The following is a 27,962-nucleotide window of genomic DNA, read 5'->3' on the forward strand; positions in this document are numbered from 1 at the left end:
TAAATTTTTTAGTCTCTAAGGTGCCACAAGTCTACCAGAGCTAAGGCAGCTCAGCTCTGGAATAGTCTTACAAGAGTGGCTGTGGAGTCTCTTTCCCTGGAAGTTTTTAAGAGCAGGTAGGACAAACCTCTGTGAGAGAGAATCTACATATACTTGGTTCTGCCTCGGCAGAGAGAGCTGGACTTGATGACGTTTTGAGGTCCTGTCCAGCCCTACACTTCTATGATGCTATGGAATACATACGTATAACACACAACATACAGAAACCCACCACCACAATATAATGTCAAAACAAAACAAAAAGACTCCACTCCACAGCATAAAATGACAATACAAAGGAAACAAAAGCAACACAATGCAACCTAACACACCCTGGGACAAAAATTCACAATGGAAAAAGCTCAACTCAAACCAACACAACAGAGGCACCAAACATGCTGAGGCAAAACAATGCACCATAAAACTGCAACACAATATGGTGCGATCACAGTTCCAAATGGCAACATGCAAAACAGCTCAGCATAGAACGGGACTGAGACATTGCACCCCATAATGCTTTACAGAAATATGCTTATGAATGTAAATCTTTGCGAAGGTTATGTTCTATCGAATGTATTCATCCTATTTGTACACATGTATCATTTTTATTTCTGAAGTTACGAGTGCTGGCTCTATGCTTGTATTTAAAGTGTTTGCTGTAGAAAGCACCTAAGGCAGATTTGGTCAACATAGTGTGAAGGGTTTCAGAGTAACAGCCGTGTTAGTCTGTATTCGCAAAAAGAAAAGGAGTACTTGTGGCACCTTAGAGACTAACCAATTTATTTGAGCATGAGCTTTCGTGAGCTGCAGCTCACTTCATCGGATGCATACTGTGGAAACATAGTGTGAAGGGGTTATTCAAGTAAATGGAAGTACTTGGTTAACAATGGACCTTGATAGACGCCAATCGACATCTGAGCTTTCGGCTTGGCCTGCAGACAACTGAGTCATGCATGGACATGTGACTTGCCCATGTGACTCCAAAATTCCATGTTGAGCTGTGATTCTACACGGGGGGGGGGGAGAGGTTTCCACCCACAAGAGAGAAACTATATAAACCCCTGGATACTCCTCCATTTTATCTTCAGCTGGCTCAAGAAATAGCCTCTCCAACTGAAGGAGATCCTGAAAGAAACTGGAACAAAGGACAGTAACTATAGGGGTGTGAGTGATTGCTGAACCCAGCCTAGAAGAAGGCTAGTTTGTCAAAGAAGCATATTGGAACATCTCTGAGGGTGAGATTTACCTGCATTTAGTTTCTACTGTATTAGGCATAGATTTCCATGTTTCATTTTACATTGCTTGGTAATTCACTTTGTTCTGTCTGTTATTACTTGGAACCACTTAAATCCTACTTTTTGTAGTTAATAAAATCAGTTTTTACTTATCAATTAACCCAGAGTACGTATTAATACCTGAGGGGGGACGAACAGCTGTGCATATCTCTCTATCAGTGTTACAGAGGGTGAATAATTTATGAGTTTACCTTGTATAAGCTTTATACAGGGTAAAACTGATTTATTTGGGGTTTGGACCCCATTGGGAGTTCGGTATCTGAGTGGGGGAGACAGGAACACTTCTTAAGCTGTTTTCAGTTAAGCCTGCAGCTTGTGGGGGATGTGGTTCAGACTTGGATCTGTGTTTGCAGCAGGCAAGCATGTCTGGCTCAAACAAGGCAAGGTTCTGAAGTCCAAAGCTAGCAGGAAAAACAGGCTCAGAACATCAGGTGGCAGTGCCAAAGGGGTTTCTATGATCCAACCCGTCACAAGAACACAGCACTAAAGAGAATTATTTCAATGTAGGCATGGAAGGGATCTTGAGAGGTCGTCTACTTAAGCCTCCTGTGATGAGGCACGACCAAGTATCCCTAGATATTCTCAGACTGGTGTACCTCTTACCTGGTCTTAAAAACCTCCAATGAAGGAAATTCCACAAACTCCCTTTGAAGCCAATGCAAGGCAAACACTCAGACCAAAACAATGCTGTATGCTGGGCTTGGGGTTAAGGGGAGAAGCAAGAATTAAAACAATCTGGGTTCAGTTCCCAGTTTTGCCCCAAATTCTCCATGCAAACTTGAACAAATTACTTCAGCTTTCTGAGCTTCAGTATCCCCATCTGTAAAATGGAGAGTAGCCTCCCACCATTTGCCTATTTAGCCTTTGAGGTTTTGCGGCAAGGACTCTGTCACTGTGGGCATGTCTACACTGCAGTTAGACACCGGCGGCTGGCCTGTGCCCACTGACTTGGGCTCACACGGCTCAGGCTGCAGGGCTGTTTAATTGTTGTGTAGATGTTCCGGCTTGGACTGCAGCCCAAGGTCTGGCACCCTCCCACCTCGGAAGTCCTACAGCCTGGCTCCAGCCCGAGGCCAGACATCTACACTGCAATTAAACAGCCCCTTCGCCTGAGCCCTGTGTGCCTGAGTCAGCTGGCATGGGCCAGTTGTGGGCTTTTAATGGCAGGGTGGACATACCCTTGGTCTCTGTTCAGCACCAGTCACAATGGGGACCCTGATCTTGGTCACGGTCTGTGTAGAGCCCTGCACAACTGGGGGCCTGACCTCAGTCAGGGGCTCTGCAACTCCTGGCATTACAGGATCCCTGATTTTGGTTGGGGTACCTGCAGCACCTGGCAAAATGTGGGGCCAGGATCTCTGTCAAGGTCTGTGCAGTACCCGGTTCAGCGGTGGGGTGTGATCTTGGTTGGGGTCAGTGCAGTGCCAGGCCCAACAGGGACACAGATCTCAGTCAGAGTCTCTGAAGTGCCCTGCACAATGAAGGCAGCACTCTGGGCAGCAGTCCTGCACTGCCTGGCACAAGGGGCGCTGTGATCTCGGTCCTGACACAATGGGGCGGCCTGATATCAGTTGGGGTCTCTACAGTGCCCAGCACAACAGGGGCATAGATCTCAGCTGGGGTCTCTGCAGCTCCAGGAACAACTCCCTGATTTTGTTTGCTGTCTCTGCAGCACCTGGCCCAATGGGAGCCTGATTTCACTTGGGTGTTGATGCAGGGCCTGGCACAACAGAGGCCCGGAGCTCAGACAGGGTCACTGTAGCACCCAGCACAACAAGGTCCCTGCTCTCTGTAGGGGTCTGTTTAGTTCCTGGCACAAGTGCCCCAAACTTGGTCAGGGTCTGTGCACTGCCTGACACACTGGGGGACGCTCAGTATGATAAGAGCCCTGATCTCAATCAGACACCTGGAGAGCAAAGCAGGAAGATTTTCAAGAATTTGATATCAATATTTCAGAACTGAGGAGAAAATGGGGCACAAACGAAATATTTGCCAATATAAGAGAGAAGCACCAACATCTGGGGAGATTTTATGTCACTGTTCAAGAGAAAAAGAGGAGAAATTTGAGGGGATTAAACAGCGATATTCAATCAACAAAATAGTGGGATGGATTCTTCCTGCCTCACACTCACATGGCCGGCAGGGAGCCCTGGGTGATGTGGCTTTCACAGGGGAAAGGAGCGGGGCTGGAGCCAGAAGGTCACTGGCTGTGGGGAGGGGCTGGCAGTGGGGTCTGACAATGTGACTAGCAGGCGGTGTCTTGGGGGGGTGGGGGGCTGCTGGGTTGGGCAGGGTGGGGGAGGGGGAAGTAGCTGGGACTGGGACACCTGGGGCTGAGCTGGGGGGGGGGGGGGGGCTTGTTCCTCCCTCCCCTTCCTGGGCCTTTCCAGGCCCTGTGGCCAGCAGAGCGCGGCCCCCCAGCCCAGCCCAGCCCAGCGGTGTCCCTGTCTCGGGCTCTGCCCGCCTCTGCCCGTTTCAGAATCACTCCGGGGAACGATTCCCCCCTAATCCGGGACAAGTCACTGCAGGTAAAGTGGGGGGGACACCCCCCCCCAACGCTGAGATTTGAACTGGCCACGGGCGAGGTGGGGAGGAAACGGGGGGGGGGGCAGAGCCCGTCTCAGGGAGGGGGGGGTCGGGGGGGGTCACCCGGGCTGCTGCTCGTCGCTGCCGGGAGAGAAAGGGGGCAGGGCGGGAGCGGGGGGCCCCGGGGGGGCAGCGGTAAATCCGAGGGGATCTCAGCCCCCCCTTTCCCTCCCCGCCCCTCGGGGGGCCCCGGCTCTTCTCCCCCCCCCCCGGCCATGCCCGGGCTGCGCCGACATTTCCCCCCGCCCCTGTCCCCAGGTCCCCCCCCCGCCGGCTCCCCCCGCCCGGCCCCACGCAGGGACCCCGGGGGGCTGGTCCCCCCCCGGACACTGGGGCAGAGTCACCGCCCGGCCCCGGGGCTCGCTCCGGTACCTGGAGGCTGCAGCTCCGCAGCGGGGCGGGCGGAGCCCGGGGCGGCCCCAGGGCGGCTCCGGCGGGCGCGGGGCCCGGGCCGGGCACGGGGGGGTGAATGACGGTCTCCCCGGCACAGACCCTGCGGCCCGGCCCCGCAGCCCCGGGGAGCAGCCGCGGGCGAGCTCTGCCTCTGCGCATGCCCGACTCTCCCCCCCTCCCCGATCTGCGCATGCCCAGAGCCCGGAGACACAAAACGCTCTTGCGGCCCAGCGAGAGGCTCCAACGGTCCCGCAAGAGCCAGGCAGAGCCGCAGCGCCCCACGCGCGTTCGGAACCCGGCTCCTAATCCCCCCGCAAAACGTCACTTCCGCTCCCGGGAGAGTCAGGAACTACATCTCCCAGCCTGCCGCGGGGGCGCTTTCACCCTCCCCAGCTCTGGTAAGGGACGGGTTCAGCAGCTGTTACTGCGCATGCTCAGTGCGAGCCCCAACTAGGGGCGGGGCAGCTCCTGGGGGCGGGGCTCGGGCACGGCGCGGGGGCGGGGCAGCTCCTGGGGGCGGGGCTCGGGCACGGCCCGGGGTCGGGGCAGCTCCTGGGGGCGGGGCTCGGGCCCGGGCCGGGGGCGGGGCAGCTCCTGGGGGCGGGGCTCGGGCCCGGCCCGGGGACGGGGCAGCTCCTGTGGGCGGGGCTCGGGCCCAGACCAGACGCTGCTGCTCCCCCGTGGGACCCGGGAGCCCGGGCTGGGCAGCTGCGGCTCCCCCCTGGGGTCCCTGCTGGGGGGCCCGTCATTAACCCCCCGTGCCCGGCCGGGGGGGCTCTCTCCGGCTGGGACCAGGCCTTGGGCCGGGGCCTGCAGGTAATTAACCAAGGGCTCGGGGGAGGCTCTGGGCGCAGGGACAGGCAGGGAAGCGCCTCTGCACAAGGGGGCCCAGGCCCCCCCGCCCCTGGAACCTGCCCCCTGGTTGTTCCTGCACCTGGGGCCAGGCTCCGAGCGGCGTGCACAGCAGTGACCCCGCTGGCCCCCCGCCCCCGGCTCCAGCCGGGGCTGCCCCTGCCGACGCGGGGTGGGGGTTAGGTTAGGAAGGGAGGGATGACAAATGAGCCAGAGATGGAGGGAGGGGACAGACCGTGTGGGCTGGGGGAGGTGGACCTGTCTCTGGGCAGGCAGGAGATCACAGGGGGGAGAAGAGCGGGGGAGGGGTTAATGACATTCTCTCTGCTTTTGTCACTTCGGTCTCAAAGACAGATTCATTTTTCCTGAATTCTTCCCCTTTTTCCTCTAATGATCAAAGACAAGTATCAATATAAAATCCCTTCAGATCTTGGTTGTTTTCTATCATATCATTAAATATTTCTCTTTTGACCTATTTCCTCATCAGTTCTCAAAGATAGATCTAAAATATCCTGTGTGCAGTGCTGTAGTAGCCATCGTGGTCCCAGGATATTAGAGGCTGCCCCTTGATTTATATACAAATGTTTGATATTACTCTCCATCCCATTCATAAGGAATATCATGTTGTTAGCTTTTTTGGTGGCAGCTGTGAGCGTGGCCTTTTTCACTGAGCTGTCTACAGCAACATGCAGGTCCTTTTCTTGAGTTGTGTAGCCTGATCTTTGGATTATGTATTAATTATATTGATTACTTAAGAATTCCCAGTTATCACTTTGAGGGTTGACAGGTTCTTGTCCCAAGATCTATAGTTGGGAACCCCGATGTGCACAGTTGCAACACTCACTATAGGAACTATTTTATATTTACAATAGTTTAATAATACAGGTTTCAGAGTAGCAGCCGTGTTAGTCTGTATTCGCAAAAAGAAAAGGAGGACTTGTGGCACCTTAGAGACTAACCAATTTATTTGAGCATAAGCTTTAATAATACAGTTAGCAAAGTCACAAACACTGTAACTCAGTAAGATAGAGATAATACAGAATGTACATCTGAACATCCATATACTCGCATCATCCCTTGCAGAGCAACCTGAAATGTTAGCCATTATCTTCCTCATCCCCATCACCTTCCTCATCATAACCAGTAGCCACCATCGTGGCACCTTCACAACTTTTATAATATGTTACATTGATGCCACTCAGTCTAATGCATATTCAGTAGGGTTTCTCCTCTGTTCCTTATTTGTATTTCCTCACCCTACCAGTGTTGGGGTGTCCTTCTCCTGGGTTAGTGAGACCATTAATACATCTTAACATATTTGTCTATTAATTGCCATGGTACTCCTGTGGTGACGCATCTGCGGACGTTCTATCCAAAAGCTGGCATTAGCTCATGTTCCTGTGGTTGGCTGGTGTCATCATGGACCAAATTCCCCCTTAGACACTCTATTTCCAGTTCCCCAAAACTTAGGGATGACCCTTAGGCCGTTTATCTGTGCCAGAGTTCATAGGCCTCAAGCCTTATGCTAACTGCTGAAGCCAATATCTTACTGGATACAAGCCTGTAGATTCCTTGCATTACTGCTGCATAAAATAAATGTTAAAGCTGGATCTATGGGCTACAGTTGATAGTTAATTTACCCCCCAATGTATAAGTAGCTGCAGTTTTTCTCTCCAATGGGCATTGCTTTGCATTTAGAAAGACAAGGTGGGTGAGGTAAATCTCTGAGCTACACAGAGCTCTTCTTCAGAAGAATATTCTAAAATATCACAAACTTTTGCCTGGCTTTCTCTCTAGTTATGTGTTACTAATTTAATATTCTCTAAGATTTTTTTCACTCTTTCTAATTATTAAACGTTAACATAAAATATCTTCTGATTTTAACCTTTGCTCAAATTCTTGAATATTGATAGGAAATTTTTGCAGGTTTTCCCTTTTCTTTTGATTTGTCAAGTAACTATATGAAATTCACTCAAATTCTATCTCTTTATCTACTGTTGACTATCGATGTGAAATCCCTCACATTTTTCCACTTCCCTTTCTATTTTGTGAAAATTCATCAAAAATTCCCCAGATTTCCATCCTTGTCTTTTTAAGGACTGAACATTGATGTCATCTGTCAGATTTTGCCTTTTTCCATGTAATTATCAAATGTTGGAGCCACTTTATAAGGTCTTCTATAAGGACAAGGTCCAGTTGCGTCTGTACCTGGCTTTTCTGCCCAAGGTCATCTCCCAGTTTCATACGGGTCAAGGCATATACCTATCCGTCTTTTGTCCAAAGCCTCATGTGATGGATGAGGCATGCAGGCTGCATACCCTGGATGTCAGATGGGTGCTGGCCTTCTACATAGATAGAATGAAGCTGTTCTGACTGTCAACACAGTTGTTTGTTGCTATCGCAAACAGGATGAAGGGTTGCCCAGTGTCTGCCCAGAGAATCTCATCTTGGATCACGGCCTGCATCCATTTCTCTTATGAACATGCCGACTACCATGATGGCTCACTCCACTAGGGCGCAGGCTCATCAGCAGCCTTCCTGGTGCAGTTGCCGATCCAAGAAATCTGTCTGGCTGCAACCTGGTCATCCATCCACACATTTGCATCTCATTACGCTCTTACCCAGCAAGCTTGAGATGACACTGCCTTTGGCAGGGCAATGCTGCAAGACTGTGAACTCCGAGCCTGCCTCCAAGGACACTTCTTGTGAGTCACCTAGAATGGAATCGACCTGAGTAAGCACTCAAAGAAGAAAAACAGTTACCTACCTTTCCTAACTGCTGCTCTTTGAGATGTGTAGCTCATGTCCATTCTATTACCCGCCCTCCTGTCCCTCTATCGGAGTTGTCAGCAAGAAGGAACTGAGCGCGCGTAGGGCTAGCGGCACCTGATATGCCACTGCATGAGCGCGGCACTCCAGAGGGCGCCACAGCTCACCCCACGGGTACCACTAAGGCAAAAATCTCCCACGGCCACGCATGTGGGTGCATGCACACCTAGAAGGGCATGGACATGAGCAACCCATCTCGAAGAGCAACCGTTATGAAAGTTAGGTAATCGTTCTTTATGACTGCAGCACCCAAAAGAGATGGTGTTTAGGAGGAGTCTCAAATCATTCGGACTCACTGAAGCGCTGTCATGACACAAAGGGGTACTGCCTCCAGAAGGGCCTGTCTCAAAGTAGTGGAGCTGTGGGGATCAGCCTTGCAAAAAGCAAAGCCTAGGAAGTAGCACATAATGGGTAAGTCTACACTGCCTCTGGGAGAGATCCTCCCAGCCTGGGTCTGCACACTTGTGCTGGTGGGCTATATGTAACTGTGTAGATGTTGGAGGTTGGGCTGGAGCTCGGTCTCTCAAAGCAGGGGGAGGCTTGGGAGCCTGAGCTCCAGCCTGAGCTGCAGCGTCTACACGGCTATTTTTAATGTGCTAGCCTGAGCATCATTAACACAAGTCTGTGGACCCAGGCTGAAAGCCCCACTCCCTGGTGTAGTGCAGACATACCCTAATGGGAGCGGAGCCAGGAGAGCCTCTCTCCCCCATCTCCATCATACCAGCACATTACCTATGTGAAGTCTCTTTCCTGTCTGGTGATTTACAGAGCCACAGAGGCTCACGATGCAACTAGTCAGATATTAACCCAGGCAGCAACTCACAAGCATTCAATAAAGTCTAAACACATTTTTATAATTCTAATACCTATGTGATAAGCTCCCCCACCCCCTTCATTTCCTTTTATGGACACCCAGCCAGTCAGTTAGCTATAAAGTCCCTCTTGGTAGCTGTTCTCTACTTGCTTTACCTGTAAGGGGTTAAAAAGTCCCCCAGGTAAAGGGGAAAAAAGTGGGCACCTGACCAAAAGAGCCAATGGGAAGGCTAGAACTTTTTTAAATGGGGAAAGAAACTTTCCTTTTGTCTGTTCCTGTCCAGGAAAGGGGGGGAACAGAGGGCAGTAGCAATGCTGTGTAAAGCTTAAGCCAGGTATGATCATAAATCATCAGATCATGCCTAGAACTACTTATCTGAACTTCAAATGTGTAAGTAGATCAGAATGTTTAGCTAGACATGATCAGGTTTATTTCTTATTTTGGCTTGTGGATCTCCTTTGTGCTAACCCCAGATGCTTTTGTTGCTTGTAACCTTTAAGCTGAACCCCCAAGAAAGCTATTTTGGGTGCTTAATTTTTGTAATTGTTTCTTAAGATCTAGCAAAAAGCCTGAGTTCCAGATGTACCTTTTTCCCTTTTTGTTTTTAATAAAATTTACCTTTTTTAAGAACAGGATTGGATTTTTGGTGTCCTAAGAGGTTTGATTGTTTGATTAGCTGATAGCCACAGCTAATTTCCTTTGTTTTCTTTCTCAGCTCTTTCCCGGAGGGGGGTGTAATAATGCTGGTTCGGGTGGGACCCAACTGAGAGTGCCAATTCAGGACAAATTGCTTAAAGCAGGACAGTTACAGCCCAAGGCTGGGGTTTATATGCACACCAAGGCACACCAAACCAGCCAGACAGAGAGGACTTTGGTTTTACCGCACGGGCTAACCACAAGTCACACAAGCAATTCCCTTAGGCACTCCAATTTCCCAGTATCACCACCAGTGCCACTTGTTATGGGGACAGATGGTTATGAAAACCAATACCCCAGTAAAAGAAAAAAGGTTCTCTCGATCCCAAAGGACCAAGCCCCAGACCCAGGTCAATATACAAATCAGATCTTACCCACAAATCACGCTGTTGCCAATCCTTTAGAATCTAAAATCTAAAGGGTTATTCATAAAAGGAAAAAGATAGAGATGAGAGCTAGAATTGGTTAAATGGAATCAATGACACACAGTGATGGCAGAGTTCTTGGGTCAGGCTTGTAGCAGTGATAGAATAAACTCCAGGTTCAAATCCAGTCTCTGGAGAACATCCCCAGCTGGGATGGGTCTTTCAGTCCTTGGTTCAAAGCTTCAGTGCAGCGAAGTCCCTCCAGAGGTATGAAGCAGGACTGAAGACAAGATGGAGGAGCTGCAGCAGCTTTTTACAGTTTCTTGCCATGTGGTCTTTCTTTCTTTGTCCCAAAGACAAGCTGTCCATCCCATGGCCTGGAAAAACCTCAGAGTTCTGTCCATAGGCAGGTCCCTGCACACCTTGCTGAGTTGCAAGGCAGATCTGCCTTCTCTCAATGGGTCAGTTGTATCGCTGATGGTCCTTAATGGGCTATCAAGCAGGCTAGGCAGAGCTGACACCAACTTGTCTGGGGTGTCACCCAGAAGCTTAGCATAAGTTTGAAATACAGACAGTACAGAGTGAATATTCATAACTTTAACTACAAAAATGATACACACATATAGACAGCATAATCAGCAAACCATAATCTTGTCTTAGACACCTCATTTGACCCCCTTTATACAAGATTTGGTGCCACTACAGGACTTTGGTTGGAACAATGATCTGTACGGTCCCAGTTCACGTCAATAACGTCATGGGGGGCGTGTGTGTGAAAGGGCTTGAAGGTACCCCACAGGGAAGAATTCCCACGTGCTCGTTCCTGGGTTCAAAGGGGTTGGTTTTTTTTGCATTTGGGTGGTGGCAGCGTTTACCAAGCCAAGGTCAGAGAGAAACTGTAACCGTGGGAGTTTAATACAAGCCTGGAGTGGCCAGTATTAATTTTTGAAATCCTTGCATGCCCCCACTTCTGCACTTGTAGTGACAGAGTGGGGATTCAGCCTTGACAACCTGTTCTAACAATACTAACACAGGGGAGTCAGACTGATTCCAGCTCTGCGTTTGCCCATTTTCAGTTAAGACATGGGGGCTTTTGCAAGAGCTAACACCTCATCTGCCAATGTCACAGGCAGGATGGGCAGGGATGGTGTCTCTAGCCTCTGTTTGCCAGAAGCTGGGAATGGGTGACAGGGGATGGATCACTTGATGATGACCTGTTCTGTTCATTCCCTCTGAAGCACCTGGCATTGGCCACTGAGTTATACGGACCATTGGTCTGACGCAGTGGGCCATTCTTCTGTTCACAGTCTCTATCAGGAGTATCTACTCATTTGGACTCACTGGGGAGCCACAGAAAGAAACCAGGTGTGCTGAGGCAAGAAGGCCCAGTCTTAGAGCCCCCCGGGTCATGCTTGCCAAAAGCTAAAACTAGGCCCAGCCCATGAAAGGGGGCACTCCCAGGAGAGACTCTATAAAGGCTGGAGCCAAACAACTTTGTAAACCTGAGACAGCTGCCTTGGGGACAATGACTCAGAATCCCCCAAAGTGACTTCTTTGATTCTGCTCTTCTTTAGCCTTTGGTTCAGAGATTCTGTTACTGGGAGGGTTTCACCATGTCTCAGAGGGTTACACCCTGGTGGGAGGGGGCTAGGCCTGTGCTGGAATAAGGTCACTCTGTGCTTCACACTGTGGCAGAACCTAGAATGTCCATTAGCAGGGAAAAATCCTAGGGGGAATCGGCTTGTGGAATGGACAAAAGCCCCATCTGAATTCTCTCACGTTGCCCTTCTCGCCCTGGCAGGCTACAGAATAACATCCAGGTTTTGCACCAGATCATCCCGTCCTCGCAGGGGGAAAGAAATGGCTGCAGTGGAGCTGGCTCAGGTAAGGGATTATCAGGGAGCTGGTGGTGGGCTCTGCTTGAAGGGAGAAGAGCAGTAAATGCATAGGAGGGTGGGAGCTGCTAGAGGTGGTGGAAGGCAAGAAATATCTAGGGAGGAGAAAGGGAGGGGACAGGATGTGACAAACCTGCTGAGACTTGTGTAATCTAGGGTGTGATGGGTTGTCACCCCCAGGGTGCAGTCTGGCGGGCTTCTAGGAACCGCTGTGCCCTCTAACCCTCAGGCTGGGCTGGCCCTTCTCACACTGCTTTGCTGGAGATTCAGCCAGCCTCTCCAGGCCCTGTTATCACCCAACATGACAACAAGTGGCATCATACATCCAACAAAGCTACCTGAGTGCTTTACCTAAGCCATTCAAGGACAGATAGAAGACAACAGCCAATTTCCCAGCTCCCCAGTTTTGCATCCCTGCTGGAGTATAAACCCAGAATTATACCATCTTACACTGCAGAGGGATCTGTACAATGTAAGCTCATTAATATAGTTTGCCTTCCCTTTGATGTGGGAAAGAGATGCACAACAAGCTTGTGTTAAGCAAGCTGAGATTTTTTTTCCCCCAGACACTTCAATCAAAATAACGCATAAAACAAGTTTATTAACTACCCAAAGATAGATTTTAAGTCATTATAAGTGATAGCAAACAGACCAAAGCAGATTACTAAGCAAATAAACAAAAATGCAAACTAAGCCTAGCATGCTAGATAGATAGGATTTGAATTAGCAATTTCTCACCCTGACTGATGATAGAAGCAGTTCACCAAGTTTCCATACACAGGCTAGAAATTCCTTTAGCCTGGGACCAGCACTTCCCCCAGTGCAGTCTTTGTTCCAGAAGTTCTCTTGTGTGGGGAGTGAGGCCAAGAGATGATGTCACACCCCACCTTATGTAGCTTTTCCATATGGCGGGAACCCTTTGTTCCAAAGTCCATTCCCAGTCCAGTTTGTGGAAAAATACAGGTACCAAAATGGAGTCCAGTGTCATGTGGTCTGGTCACATGCCCTTGCATGACTTGCTGAGTCATAGTAGCCATGACTCATAGTCTGGCTGAAACATTCACAGGAAGGCTAAGCTCTTCCACGGTCCATTGTCTTCGTTGATGAGCCATCAGCACACATGGCATACATTCAGTAGATTAAAAACTGTGATTGTAAATGGGGAACCATGGTCGAGGGGATTTATTTCTAGTGGGTTCCCGCAGGGATTGGTTCTTGGCCCTGTGCTATTTAACAATCACAGTTTTTAATCTATTTAATGTATGCCGTGTTTATTTCGAATCATTCTGGTTTTTTAGTCAAAATATTGTGCTGAACCAAGTCATAGATCTTACAGAAGTCTAGGTATATTTCATCAATACTATTTGCTGCAACCAAACTTTTGATCTCATCCAATAAGGATATCCCGTTAGTTTGATAGGATCTATTTTCTCTAAACCTTTGTTGATGGGTACTAATTATAGTAACCTCCTTTAATTCTTTATTAATGAAATCCAGTGTCAGCTGCTCCATTATCTTGCCCAGTATCGATGTCAGACTGACACTCTTGTAATTAGCTGGGTCATCTCTTTTACACTTTTAAAATATTGGCACAGCATTAGCTTTATTCCAGTCTTCTGGAATTTCCCCAGTGTTCCAAGTCCTAATTAAAATCAACATTATCAGTCCACCACGCTTCTCCACCAGGTCTTTTAAAACTCCTGGATACAAGTTATCTGGACCTGCTGATTTAAACATGTCTAACTTTAATAGCTGCTGTTTAATGTCCTCAAGAGTTATTGTTGGAATGGAAAGAGTGTTGTCATCTGTTTTTCTCCAAATCCAGGAGAGGAAATATTTATTGAACACTTTTACCTCTTCTGCATTATTTTTGATAATTCTGCCATTTCCGTCTAGTATTTACCACTACCATTGTTAGGATTCATTTTGTACATAATATACTTTTAATAACTTCCTTTTTACTTTCATTGGTCATTGATTTCTGATAGCTTCCCTTACCAATTTTCTACAATTCTGACCTTGTAATTTATATTCTTTACTATTGACCTCCCCTTTCTTCCATATATTTTATTTGGAGAGTGTTGGGATTCCTACCAGGGAGCCACCAGCAGGGTGCAGAGACAGCCCCATCTCCTATATCAAGCTCTGGCTAGTAGTTATGTGATAAATGTGAAGACCCTGCCTTTGTCTGTCAGCTGGGAGACACAAAGATTCTCTCTTTCTACCCTCTGATGCCTCCAGGCCGCTCTAAGCAATGTGGGGTGGGACTCTATTAACATGTGCCTCCTGGAGCTTCCATTTACCTGGTGCTGCTGTTCTGTGAATAGTGGGGTTGTGACTGGGGAAGCAGGTACTGAGTGTTGGACTTTTGCTCTTTCAGGGGCTGGTGACTTTCGAGGAGGTGGCTGTGTATTTCACCCAGGGGGAATGGGCTCTGCTGGACCCCACTCAGAGAGCCCTCTACAGAGACGTAATGCAGGAGAACTATGAGACGGTGGTCTTTCTGGGTAAGGAGTCCTGTCCCCTGGGTTATTAGAAGCTGTGGGGTCTCTAAAGAACCAGAGTAGTAATAACTTCATACCTGTATTTGTCATACAAGTTTTGACAAGTTTCCTTGCCCTCCTTTTTTTCCCTTATCTCCCACCCACTAGAATAATTTTTGGACATGTGCCTTTTTGGTGCCGTCAGTCATTTAAAAATTGCTTTTAATGTATCCTTATTGGATACATTAATAACTATGTTAATAACTAGAGCTTTCATGTCTTCTCCTCATTTTAAGAGGAAAATATGTCACCTGTAGAATTCTAAATTGCGTAAATAGGTGTATGACTCATGCATGGCTTGTGTGATTGTCAGATGAGCGCCTCTTTTGATAGGAGAGAGCATAATGTTGCCATTCAAGAGCCCGCAGTTGAAGGGAGAACAGAGCTGTGGGAGGGGAGAAGAAGCGGGGAGTAGCTAATTCTGGGGTGCCAGGACATGGGGAGGGTGTGTGCAGGATTAGAGGTAATAAGGAGCACGGAGGGATGAAGTAGTGAGAGACAAGGAGGGAACACAAGAAGCTCCCAAGGTGCTGGGAGGTGGTGACGGCTGAGAGTAAAGGGAAGAAGGGGAGAGGAGTGTGGAGGAAGGCACCCAGGAGGTGGGCTGGGTGGGTCAGTGGGAGGGAGGAGAGGTTTGGGGATCTAGAGCTGTGGGGGATCCGAGGCCTTTAACCCTGACTCCCTGCCCAGGCCTTGTTGCTTTAGAGCAGGGGTGGGCAAACTTTTCGGCCTGAGGGCCACATCGGGTTTCGGAAATTGTATGGAGGGCCAGTTAGGGGAGGGGGTCATGGCCAGGCCCCCACCTTCTGTCTGCCCCCCCCGGGACTCCTGCCCCATCCACACATCCCCCCCTCCCTGTCCCCTGAGCGCCCCCTGGACCTCCGCCCCCTAACTGCCCCCCGCCACTCCATCCAACCCCTCGACCCCTGCCCCATCTAACCACCCCTTCTCCCTGTCCCATGACTGCCCCCAGAAGCCCTGCCCCTGACTGTCCCCTGCCACCCCATCCAATCCCCCCCCCGTCCTTCCCGACTGCCCCCCTGGGGCCCCTGCCCCATCCAACCACCCCTTCTTCCTGTCCCCTGACTACCCCCTGCCCCCATTCAACCCTCTGTTCCTGCCCTGACCCCTATCCACACCCCCGCCCTCTGACCACCACCCCGAACTCCCCTGCCCTCTATCCAACCCCCCTGCCCCCTTACTGCGCTGCCTGGAGCACCGGTGGCTGGCGGCTCTCCAGCCGCGCAGCCCGGCCATGCTGCCGCTGCCGCTGCCGCCACCACCACACAGCACAGAGACCGGGTCAGGCCGGGCTTTGCAGCGGCCCTGTCCCAGGAGCTCATAGCCCCGCTGCCTAGAGCATTGCGCCTGCGGTGAGGTGAGGCTGTGGGGGAGGCGGGACAGCGGGGGAGGGGCCGGGGGTAGCCTTCCCGGCCAGGAGCTCAGGGGCCAGGCAGGAGGGTCCCGCGGGCTGTAGTTTGCCCACCTCTGCTTTAGAGCCTACACTCCAGTTTTATTTCTGTTCAGATTCACTTCATTATACATTCCCCCCCCCCCCAAATATTATTATTTTAACTCTTGACCTCCCTCTCCCACTCATTACCCCATATAACCTCCCCATCTCTATGCACGGTGACCCTGGCCACCGATCCTGAGTCCTTCCTGCATTCCTCCCTCCCATAGCAGGGCCGCTACCCAGGCACAAATGGGCACTTTGCTGATGATGTCTCAGGGTGGTAGTGTAGCCTGAACAATTTTTACACCTATGAGATTACGTATTTGGGGTACAACTTGCCCCTGTACCTGGCTACTCAAAGTTAATTGAGAAGATGAAATGTGGTGAATCACACAGAAACTTGATTTAGTACAGACAGTTATAATTGAAATCATAGGCCAGGATCAATACACTTAACGATTAGACTGAGATAAGTATAGTAAACACGGTCTTGCACTGTGCATACTTGCAAGTTATGGACACCATTGGAAACAAAGATCGAGGGGCAAGGGAGACCATCAGAAGGGAGGTCCTGATTCAGTTTACGCTGTCTTTGGGACCTGACAAAATGAAAAAATGGTTACTAGGAGAGGTATTTTATATGCAAAAAGAAAAGGAGTACTTGTGGCACCTTAGAGACCAACCAATTTATTTGAGCATAAGCTTTCGTGAGCTACAGCTCACTTCATCGGACACTTTCCACAGCATGCATCCGATGAAGTGAGCTGTAGCTCACGAAAGTTTATGCTCAGATAAATTGGTTAGTCTCTAAGGTGCCACAAGTCCTCCTTTTCTTTTTGCGCATACAGACTAACACGGCTGTTACTCTGAAACCTGTATTTTATATGCTTCCTTATGGTAATAGAATGGCTATATACCATGTTAGGGGGCTTATTCCTTCACCCACTTACTTCCCTGGTCCTTCTCGCATGAACAGAGAGCAACAATACCCGAAGTCCAAAGTGCAAACAATTCGATGTTTATTGGGGTGAACTTCCAGCAAGCATGATTCCAGTTTCCTTCCTTAGTGTCCCCCTTCCCAGCTCTGACACCACAGAGCCTTACACCTGTGTCCCTGTTCCCATTCCTGCCCTTAGCCAAACATGATTCCAATTTCCCCACCCCCATTCCCTGTTCCCATTTCCCCCTTTAGCAAAACATGATTCCAATTTCCCCACCCCCATTCCCTGTTCCCATCTCCCCCCCCCCACTTCCTGATTGACTGCAGACTATATAGTAAAACTTGAGTTCTGCTTAGCAATACCTTAACCAATCATTTTCCTGAAATTTAACTAACCAATCCTAACATGATTATGTAACCAATTATATCCCACCACCTTAATTAGTTTACACCCAGCAAAATTAATTATACAGCAGACAGGAACAATCACAGAACCAGACAGAGATGATACAGACAAACAATAGCAAAGTGGGAACTATAATGACAAAACAATACAGAAGTGAGGATTTCACATCCCAGCTATTGATAAGTGAGTTCTTGCCAGACAGGATGCTATCAAACTAAGTTTCCTTTTATATTTTCTAGGCTCTTCCCTTTCTCTGGAGGCGATAGGCACTATCAGGACAGGATTGTACTCCTAACAGCCCAATAGCACTTCTTTCAATGTGACTACTTTGGAATGTGAGGAGGTAACCGGTCGCTTCCCAGCTTATGGCTGCCTCTGCTGCTTAGCCAAAGGCCTTAGCCTAAGCACAGGGCCTCAAACTGTCACAGTAAGAGAAGGCCCTTACACCGGCAGACAGTGATTTTGATTCTTTCTTTTGTACCTCTAGAACTAGCCAAGTGATAAGAATACACCTAAATTCTTAGCGTATAGGCCTTTACAGACAGACCTGAATATCTATATCCTAACATACCATATCTGCTCCTTTACTCCGATTACAATAATGTGAATAGCTGCCCCAACCCATATGTGGCCTTTGGGAAGTCCATAATTAAGCACCAAGCATTAATACTCAAGATTTACATCATTTATTTATTAATTCCAATATATGAATGCGGTCCAACTGCTGAGATTCTGCATAGCAACCTAATTGCTAAAGCCTGCCCCAAACTTCCTTCTTTCAGAATCCTGTGGCGTATTGCACCTGTTTGTGGTTCCTTGTTAGTCTCTCAAAATGAGGGTGCAAAATATCTGACCTTAGGCCTATTCCGGTAAATCCCAGACTTTTGCATAACTAATCCCACAAAGCCTCAACCTACTGTAACAGGCTCTTAACTGTAGCAAGCTTAATAACCCATTTATTTCTGTTCACCTCCTTGCCCCTCCATGCATGTTCCAAACTAATAAGCAACACTCTGATAATGACATTTTACTTCTAACGACTATAAAATTACCCACAAGACCTGAGACTGGGTCATAGGTCAAAGGCCATAAAATCAGGTCAGGATCAACAGGAGTGAGAGTTTGGGGAGAGCCTTGTCCCCATATCCCCATCTGCAGCAGCCGAAAGCTGTCTTCCCTCCACGCTCCTTGGATCTCTGAGCCTGACCCTCCTGAGGTTGCGTGGCCCAGTTCTTGTTTCTTACATTCTCCTTTTCTGGAAGAATTAGAGGCTGTTGCTCCTGAATTTTAGTGTTTAATTCCCCAGCCTTTTCCACATTACACATCTCCATCCCATTACACCTGAGTCACTAGATTTCCTAATTCCCCAAAATGTGCTTCTGTGATGTGTCAGTTCTGGGGGAGCTAAGCCTTTGATTTGCCTCCATGGTCTGCTCAAGGAATGCCCTCTCAGGTATCAGGCCTTTAGCCAGCCCCTCTCTATGGGTAGGGACCCACATGACCAGGGTTGGAGGATTGCAGCTTGTCCTCCAGTGTGGTCACTGGACGAACGTCCAGTTCCTGTGCTTTGCTTTCTCTCCAAGGGCTGTGAACAGTGTGTGTGTGTGTGTATGTGTGATAGAAGTGGGAATTTTGGTGATACTTGTATGATGCCAATACACACCTCAGTTTCCCTCTATGATTGGTATTGCTATGATCATAAAGAGCAGGAGACATGAGGTGTTTTGTCACTTAGCTGTCATGCGGTGATCTGAATGGGTCATTAAGGACTGGCTGGGATCAAACTACATCAGTGGAATACCCGACAGACAAGGGAATAATTGTCACCTGGCCATGGGAGGATCTCACAGGACAGGCACAGTGAAAAGAAATCGAACCGTTTTCAACAGCAGCATGGCTCAAGGGCCTTGGCCAGTATGGACCATATTGTCGTCTTTGCTTCTCTGTCCTCATCTAAGGACTTTCCAATGCTGTGTTTCAGTTGCCTAATAAACCCTGCTATGTTTTAAAAGTCTGCCCAGTGTCACAGCAAAAGCTTGCTGAGGTGCATTGAAGCATGAACGAGGAACGGTCTCTGAAGAGGAGTGTAGTTCAGCTGGACCTGCTGGCAGAGTTCACAGGTTGAAATAGGAGTGTTGAAGCCAGAGGCTCAGTCTCAGGTGTTGAAGCTACATGGCCTATCCTTGTGGAAGAGTGGGACCCCTTGGGGGTCTAGTGCACTCCAGGGGCACCTCCCAAGGACTCTTTAAAAGCCAGGGCATTGCACAGATGCTGTGGATCTATGACAGTGTGCCAGAGGTTAAGCCTTATGGGGAAAAGATATAAAACAAGCAAAGGATCTAAATGTGTATTTACCATCGTCCCCTCATCAGTCCTCGTGGGAATCCCTGATCAGTTCCAAAGTGTATTAAGGGGTTACCTCTTGGTTTTCAGGTCATGTCAGTTTGTATCCCAAAGAAATCCTCCACAGTCAGCTCAAACTCAGCTTTTTCTCCCCAAAAAGTCTGTCTGTTTTCTTCAGTCTCCTGAAAGACGTATAATCAGTCACTGCCCCTTTTGGCATGGGGCAAAGCTTAAAAAGCTGGAGATCTGCATAACTAGCCTTGAGATCTGGCATTCATCACCCCTAACCAGATTGTACAGGAAACCCATCCCTCAGCCCTCCCTGGTTGCTTTCAAGGGCTGGCTCAAATATACAGATAACAGTCATAACTAGGGCCAGTGTTTGCTGGCAATTAAAATAGAGAAATTTCAGATTTTCAAAGCTGCATGTTTTGGAAATTTCAGATATGCATTGTATTAATACAAGAAATACATATTGACAAACATGAGCAATATGTAATCCTTTACAGCATGAAAGTCCATTGTGGGGAGGGGACAGGAGCCAGCTGTCTGGGGGAGGTAGGGCCCAGACACTGGGCATTGAGAGCCTAGAGCCAGCTGTGTGCTGGGGAGAAGGGGCATGAACCAGCTGTGTGCAGGGGAGAGATGCTGTGGACACAGCCGAGAGCAGGTGCGAGCGCCGTCTGCTCTGCGGCATGATGAGGGAGCCCGGCGTCCCACTGCCAAGTGCCCTCCCTGCCCAGGGGAAACTCCACAGTGGTTTTGCTGAGCCCAGACTTGTATGAGGAGGGAAGAAATTGGCAGCAAGTCTCAACTTCAGCCAGCCCCCAGCCTCTGCCCTGCAGCCTGTGGAAAAGTCAGGTGTCTTTAGGCAGAAATTGGGGTGGGAGGGTCATGACCCTGTGTGCCCTGCCCACACATCACCTCTGTCCTGCACCCTGGAGATGAGTCAGGTGTCTCTGGGCAGAAATCTGGGGGTTGTGACCCTGCATGCCCCACCCACCCTCTGTTCAGCAATTCCAGATGTGAAGGGTGATTCCAGAAATGAAGAGTAACTTTGGAAAAAAATGCAGTCATAACCGCAATTTCTAGAAAACACTGGCCCTTGTCATAACATTAAATACGGTAGTCTCAAGATGGATGCCTGTGTTCATCCGATCTGTCACTCTGCCTTCACATAGTTCACTCGGCTGGTGGGTTCTACCCCTTCCCCCATTCTGTGTCTGCCTTGTCTATTTAGATTGTAAATTCTTCAGGGCATGGGCCATCTAATATTCTGTGTTTGTATGGTGCCTTCCACAACGGGGACCCACTCTTAGTTGGCCCTTAGGCACTAAGGTAATGAATATGATTTATAATAATAACACTCCTGCCACTTTGAGCCGCGGAAGCTGGCCTTGGGATGTTACAGCTTAAAAATGAGCTGGGTTAAAACCATGGAATATTCTTTGTGACAAGTATCCCACAAATTCCACTGACCTCCCTTGTTTTCTTTGTCTTGAGCAGGGTTTCTAGTTTCCAAACCTGATGTGATCTCACAGCTGGAACGAGGGGAAGAGCTGTGGGTCCCAGATCTCCAGGGCTCTGAGAAAGAAGTGCTCCCAAGAGCTGCCTGCACAGGTGAGGAATTGGTTAAACCAATTCAAAAATTGTCCTTGAATACAGGAAACATTTGGGATGCCCTACAAAGACCTTGTGAGCTCTCCGAGTTTAGGATTGTTCCCAGCAGGTGTGGAATCATTATGGCAGAAGTCACTCATGGTTTCCCACCTATCCTAACAGACAACTGGCAGCAGGTCCCTCCCCGATCTTGCGTTCCCCTGAGTGTTATGGTGAGATGCAGACCAAAACTGACCCCTTCCTCTCTCCTCTGGGGAAGGGTTTGCGGAAAATCAGCTCCTGATAGGCTTGATCTCTCCCGCAAATATTTTGGTTTGTTCATCCCTTTTTCCATTCCTCTCTCTGAGATTTCTTTTCTCTCCGGCACAGGAAGTGACCTATGTCTGGATCCTCTCTCTCTCCCATCGGGTGATGGGAAGGTGAGTGAGAACGAGGAGAAACCCTGGCAGGAAGATGCTGAGCAAAGAGAAGCACATGGGATGTTATCAGGAAAATCCAAAGGGAATGTTTCTGGAAGTTGTGCACTCCCAGAAAAAGCAAAAGTCTGTGAGAGTCAGCACAGGCCAGAGGAAAACTTCAGTAGCCACTCAGACCTTATTAAATGTGAGAGAATTAACTTGGAAGAGACATGCTACACATGCCATGTGTGTGGGAAAAGCTTCAATGGGAGCTCTGACCTTCTCACACATCAGAGAATCCACAGAGGAGAGAAACCCTACACGTGCTCTGAGTGTGGGAAAAGCTTCAGTTATAACTCACACCTTATTATACATCAGAGAATCCACACAGGAGAGACACCCTACACATGCTCTGAGTGTGGGAAAAGCTTCAGTCAGAGCTCAAACCTTATCACACATTACAGAATCCACACTGGCATGTCACCCTACAGATGTTCTGAGTGTGGGAAAAGCTTCAGTCATAGCTCAGCCCTTATTAGACACCAGGGAATCCACACCGCAGGGAGACCCTACACATGCTCTGAGTGTGGGAAAACCTTCAGGCTTAGCTCAGCCCTTACCATACATTGGAAAATCCACAGTGGAGAGACACCCTACACATGCAATAACTGCGGGAAAAGCTTCAGTCATAGCTCAGCCCTTATTAGACACCGGAGAATCCACACGGGTGAGATGCCCTACACATGCTCTGAGTGTAGGAAACCTTTCAGGCACAGCTCAGCCCTTACCATACATTGGAGAATCCACAGTGGAGAGAGACCCTACACATGCAATAACTGTGGGAAAAGCTTCAGGCATAGCTCAGCCCTTATTAGACATCAGAAAATCCACATGGGCGAGAACTGTAACAAATGCCTTGACTAGGGCTGGCCAAAGTGTTTTTTTTTGTTTTTAAATCGCATTTGCTAATTCCCACATAGCGATGTTTGCACCGTCTTCACCGTGGTCTCTCAGATCCCCCAGATGAGTTGCCTGCTTCTGCCTTTTGCAGCTCACCCTTCTTTGGGGTCCTGTGATCTTTTCTATCAACTCCTTTTCTTTTGAGTCATAAGAGTGTGTGTCCGTCCACCCAGGAATGTTCATCAGCTCCAGAGAGATGGTTTGATCCCAACAAGCTACACTGAGGCAAAAATTACCTGTGCCCTACATCCACTAGGACTGTACATGGCGTTGGCTGCTCAAGTTAGTGATCTTGGTATAAAACCACAACTAGAGTTGCAGTGCAGATGTAGCCTAGGTGCAGTGGTTGGCATTAGCTTTCCCCTTGACCTGACCTAAACTCCATCACTTTTCCTAGTCTAAACAAACCCTGAGCATCCCAGTTATACTGTTCCCCCATTTCAAAGCAATTGTTAGTCATAAGGTTCCCCCTTTGGGAATAAATTCTTTCATTCCCAGTTGCTCTGATGTTGCTTCAGGTTGGGCTGGAGAGCAGATATTTTTACTACCATTTTCCTCACTTAAAATATATTGAAGTATAACAAAGAGCAGGAACAGGGCAGGGATAGGGAAAAATGTCATTTCACCCTCTGTAACAACAGAAGAATATAGGGTAAGTCAGGGATTTCCTTATACCCCATCACCATCCCAATCTCCCTGTTGTTCAATTGGTTAGGTCAATATTTTTTCTAAAGGGCTGGGAAAGGATTCCCTAGTAAGTGACTTGTAACTAAGCAAAATACCCATGCATTTGGCTCCCAAAGCAGTTGTGGCCCAGACCCTGCAGGACGTCACTCCTGAAGATATCTCCTTCCTAATCAGGTGCATGTTGCCTATTATTTGGGAAATGCAATCCCTAGCTAGGTAGAGATGGGGAAAATGGAAGTGACATTTCTGTTCCGCTCATCCCTGGGAGATGCTGCAAATGTGTAGAAAATGAAATCCGTGTTGAATGTGATAGAGCTGCAGAAAGATACCTATTGTTAATAGATACCTGACATTTGGTGTCTTACAGGGATTCTAAGACGCACCTGAATTTAGTCCCTAATTTAAATCTGTGCCACTAGATTAAAGAAATAAAAGGGCATATTTGGGGGAGTTATACCTCACTATCACGACTGATTTGTTGTATGGTTGGTGAAGAATTCTGTGCCAGAGAAGTGTAAAATTACTCCAAGTAGGGTCAAAGATTTGACAAGAACTCAGGTAGAAATTGCAGGTACGAGTGGTTGATTTTCACCCCAGAGATGGACGCTATGGTGACCTGTGGCCCAGGTAAACTATTTTTAGAATGCTACTCCCTAGTTAAGTGGCATCGCTCACGGTCCTAAAGGATGCCATGATTAAATTAGAAACAATTGTCCTTTACCATTTGGATCCAAAGTTTCATGAAGCACAGAGAGAAACAGCTGATTCCTTCAGAGCCATTCCATGCCTATGGGTCCCAATCTGGCTGCCTTGTTGGACAAGAAGCACTTTCATGCTGCGCAAATGAGGGAATGTATCAGATTCCAAGTTCAGACTGCAGGATACATAAATGCTGAGTCCTGACTCTGTGGTTTGGTCTCTTAGGCTACATCTACACTACAGCCGGGATCGACGCTTTGAGATCCATCCACCAGTTGTTTTAGCAGGTCTAGTGAAGACCCACCAAATCAACAGCAGATCGCTCTCCAGTTGACCCCTGTAATCTACCCCCAACTAGAAAAGTAAGGTAAGTCGACAGGAGGGTTTCTCCTGTCGACTCCCTGCGGTGTAGACCCCACGGTAACTCGACCTGAGGTACGTCAACTCCAGCTATGTTAGTCACATAGCTAGAGTTGCGTAGCGTAGGTCGACTTTCTGCAGGAGTGTGAACATAACCTAAATTTTGCTCTTCAATCTAACGCATTTGTATCATTTCTCCTCCTCCTGCTACTTTGAAAGATTAGAAAGTGTGAAAATAGAGCACAGGTGGTTTTTCTCATGATGCAACCTTCCCACATAGTGTGAGACCCCTTTCCACCCACACTTCTGGGAGAAGACCAGGGGAGAAATGAACTCACAGAAATGGAAGACTCCTAGGTTATTGTAGAATGTGACTTCACAAAAAACTCACTGTGTGAAAATGGGAATTAAGAGAAAACTGCCCTATAGGTTTATATTTTGTAATCTTTGAATAAATTATCAGCGACAATGAAATTAAACATGAAGTTAATTAGTGTAAAGCAAGAGGCTGATTATGTGATAACTTTCAGTGTTACAATATAATTCAGGTTTTCTTCTAGTTCTCTCCCTACCCCCTCCTACTATATAGGAAATGGTTGCTAATCCTGAAAAGTAAAACCTAACTCCAAAGGAATTAGAGTGGGGGAATATGTGAGAGAAATAGCATGTACGAGAACAGAGACCCAGTATAGACTGTAATTATTTCTATTTCAAATGGAATTTATTTTGATAAACTTTAAAATAAATTTTCTGTTAAGAGGAAAATTGCTTGAGACAAGATGTGTAACCTTTTACCCAGTTAGAGGGTAACAGCCACAAAGTTCCCCAATTCACTTGTTTACTAAGCAAAGACACATCGGGCAGGAGATGTCAGATTTTAAAATGGTGCTGGATGCATGATGATTTATTTTTGCAGCCAGTTATTTTTATGGGTGCTGAGGCCCCTTTTCCTTTTGAGGAGCCCAGCTGTTCGAGCCCAGCTGTTTAACCCTCAGGCCTGGCCATGGAAACCTCCCCATAACTGGCCTTATGTTTCTTTTGTGTTTGATACCTTTGTGGTTCGCACGTCCACACTACATGCAGATTATGACAGCAGATATTTTGAGAAAACTGCTGGGTTAAGTGGGGCTTTTTCAAACTGACATTGGCCCAAACTCTGCCTCACTTCAACTGGAGTGGGACACGTCTGTATCAAAGGAGTGGTTCACTCCTGATTTGCCCAGAGACCTCAGGGGAGGTGTGGTAAACTGGAATCTACAACAATAAAGTTAAAGGGTGGAAGTCCTTCAGCTTTCCAATCAACAAGCCTGTTGTGTTCATTCCCTCTGAAGCATCTGGCACTGGTCACTCTTAGGCAGCACACTGGGCTAGATGGACCATTGGTCCGACCTAGTGTGACCAGTCTTGCGTTCCTAAGTTATGTAAGTCATCTAAGAGAGATTGACTGCCAGGATCCCAGGACTGATCCCGTCTGGGGAATGAAGCACAAGGTCGACAGGCTATGCAGCCTTCAGTAGTCTCCCTGTACCTGAAAAGCTGGCTAGCCCGAAGTGCTGGACCATCTGTGCCATTTCCTGGTTCCTCAGCTGCAGCTATGGTTCCTACTCCAGGTGAATCCAAAGACAAAGAGTTGCAGAGATCCAACCCCTTGTAATCTTTGAAATTTATTTTCCTTTTTCTATTTTTGTCTGGTTTTTTTTAATGAACGTGGATCCTTCCGAGCCTTCCTATTAGATTGGGGTGTAACAGTGCGGCTCAGTTGGGGTGTGTGTGAACACCTCTGAAAACTACACAGGGAAGATGCTAAGAAGAATAGTTCCCCAAATCTTAATAGCCTTAAAACTTTGCCCTATGAAATGACTGCATGCATGCTCCTTTACCTATGGAAGCATTCCGAGGAATTGAGCTGATATGTATTGTTCAGCAAGAGCTGTTTGAACTTCTTTTACTAATGTCTCAATAAGGTCTGTATCTGTGTTTTGGGGTGAGAGGGCGATGAGAAGTATTAGCTACACAAGAGTGAAATCTAAGGAGAAAACTTATTAGCTTTGAGATTTGGGGCTAAATATAAGCAATAATTTGGTTTCGGTATTGAAATATTCAGCTGGCTAAATCTGGAATGCACTACCTGGGTGAAAATCTCTGATTGGGGTTTTGGCATCACTAAATACGCACCTGCCCCCTTAGGTTGCTGTTTTAGGATTTATAAGGGCTGATTTTCTGCTGTATTAATCTGATGGTTTGGCTAAATTGATGACTTGATTCCAGTGCAATATCCTTGTTAACTCATTGATTTACTGATTTGACCTGAACTTTATCACTGTATTGTTTAACCTTTAGTTAGCTGAGTAGTATTTATAATCATTTATACTGATATGTATTCTTGGTTTTATTTGTTCATGTTAATAAAACATGTGTGATGCTCTGTACCTCGGGGAAACACCCAGCACCCCCATGTTCATCCTTGTAAAATGATTGTGTGGTATCCAATGCAAAGTTTGTCATGATGGGTGTCTTCGGAAGGCTCATGATGCACTGAGCATGGTTGTTATAGTGATGTTACAGTAATTGTTACAGTAATGTTATAGTAAGGTTATAGGTTAAAATGTCATGTACATAGTTAGGAGGCTGAAAATGTATCCTCATGGCTTAAAGCAAGCCCAGGCAAAAACTCTCCAGGAACAGAGAGGCAGTTCACACCTCATCAGGGCATGGATGGGACAAACCCAGCCCAGCCTCACAGGAACAATGGACACTGGCTTAGGCAGCAACAAAAGAATCTGTTAGACCCTTGAGGGAGTCATCTCCTTCCTTTGGTCAGTTTGGAACTGTGATGAGGTAATGCTCACCTGACTCTGAGGGCGTGGGGCGGGGGAAAAGCCAAGAGGAAAGAAAGGACATGATAAAAGGGAGAGACATTTTTGCCATGCTCACTCTCTTCTGCCTACATCTACAGACACCACCACCACCACCAAGGGACTGAAATGCTGATCAGAAGGGAGATCCTGGCTGAAAAGTAACCAGTCAGCCTGTGGTGAGAAGTATCTAAGTTTTTAAGGACATTGAAAGTGTTAAGATCAGCTGTTGTGTTTTTATTTTATTTGACCAAATCTAACTCGTTATGCTTTGACTTATAATCACTTAAAATCTATCTTCATAGTTAATAAATTTTGTGGTTTTTTTATTCTACCTGAAGCCATGTGTTTGGTTTGAAGTGTGTCAGAGGCTCTCCTTGGGATAACAAGCCTGGTACATATCAATTTCTTTGTTAAATTGACAAACTCATATAAGCTTCCAGCATCCAGCGGACACAACTGGACACTGCAAGAGGGAGGTTCCTAGGGTTGTGTCTGGGACCGGAGATATTGGCTAGTGTCATTCGCTTGCAAGTAGCTGGGAGCAGTTTACATGCCAGAGGCTGTGCATGACCAGCCCAGGAGTGGGGGTTCTCACAGCAGAGCAGGGTAAGGCTGGCTCCGAGAGTCAAGGATTGGAGAGACCTAGTAGATCACCAGTCCAGATAACACCAGAGGGGAAGTCACAACATTTAACTGGGATATTGAGTCATTTATTTCAGTAAGCAACAGGGGCTGGAACTGTGGAGAATCTGATTGGAGATCAGCCACTCCACATCTGAGCCTTATCAGATTCCTCTGAATTAACACTTTGTTTCCCAAAGTGGAGCAATGGGGGGGCATCTCTCTTAGCTCCAGCTGTAGCCGGGTGGGGAGGGAGAGCTCAGACCATCACAAGGGAAAATAAGCTCCCCTACCCAGACTTTTAGGA

At 47.8% G+C, this 27,962-nt stretch overlaps 1 protein-coding gene and 1 long non-coding RNA gene across 4 annotated transcripts in view; one reads left to right on the forward strand and one right to left on the reverse strand.

The window, feature by feature from the left end:
• Positions 1-4,331, reverse strand: part of LOC141978995 (uncharacterized) — a 58,933-nt gene extending 54,602 nt beyond the window's left edge. For both annotated transcript variants that reach the window (XR_012636455.1, XR_012636454.1), the window contains exon 1: positions 4,293-4,331. This is a non-coding gene — a long non-coding RNA (uncharacterized LOC141978995). The remainder of the gene's footprint in view (positions 1-4,292) is intronic.
• A 169-nt stretch (positions 4,332-4,500) lies between these two features.
• LOC141978977 (uncharacterized) lies at positions 4,501-27,071 on the forward strand. 2 transcript variants are annotated; one of them, XM_074941411.1, is made up of 5 exons: positions 4,501-4,711; positions 11,671-11,753; positions 14,145-14,271; positions 20,959-21,072; positions 21,442-27,071. In XM_074941411.1, the coding sequence occupies exons 1-5, from the start codon at positions 4,504-4,506 to the stop codon at positions 22,392-22,394; spliced, it is 1,485 nt and encodes a 494-aa protein (XP_074797512.1). In that variant the 5' UTR covers positions 4,501-4,503; the 3' UTR covers positions 22,395-27,071. The 2 variants fall into 2 exon arrangements, with proteins under 2 accessions (XP_074797512.1, XP_074797513.1); XM_074941412.1 differs by lacking the exon at positions 4,501-4,711 and adding an exon at positions 4,954-5,129.
• Positions 27,072-27,962: the final 891 nt, after the last annotated feature.

This window comes from Natator depressus, chromosome 28 (genome assembly GCF_965152275.1).
Source record: "Natator depressus isolate rNatDep1 chromosome 28, rNatDep2.hap1, whole genome shotgun sequence".
NCBI lineage: Eukaryota > Metazoa > Chordata > Testudines > Cheloniidae > Natator > Natator depressus.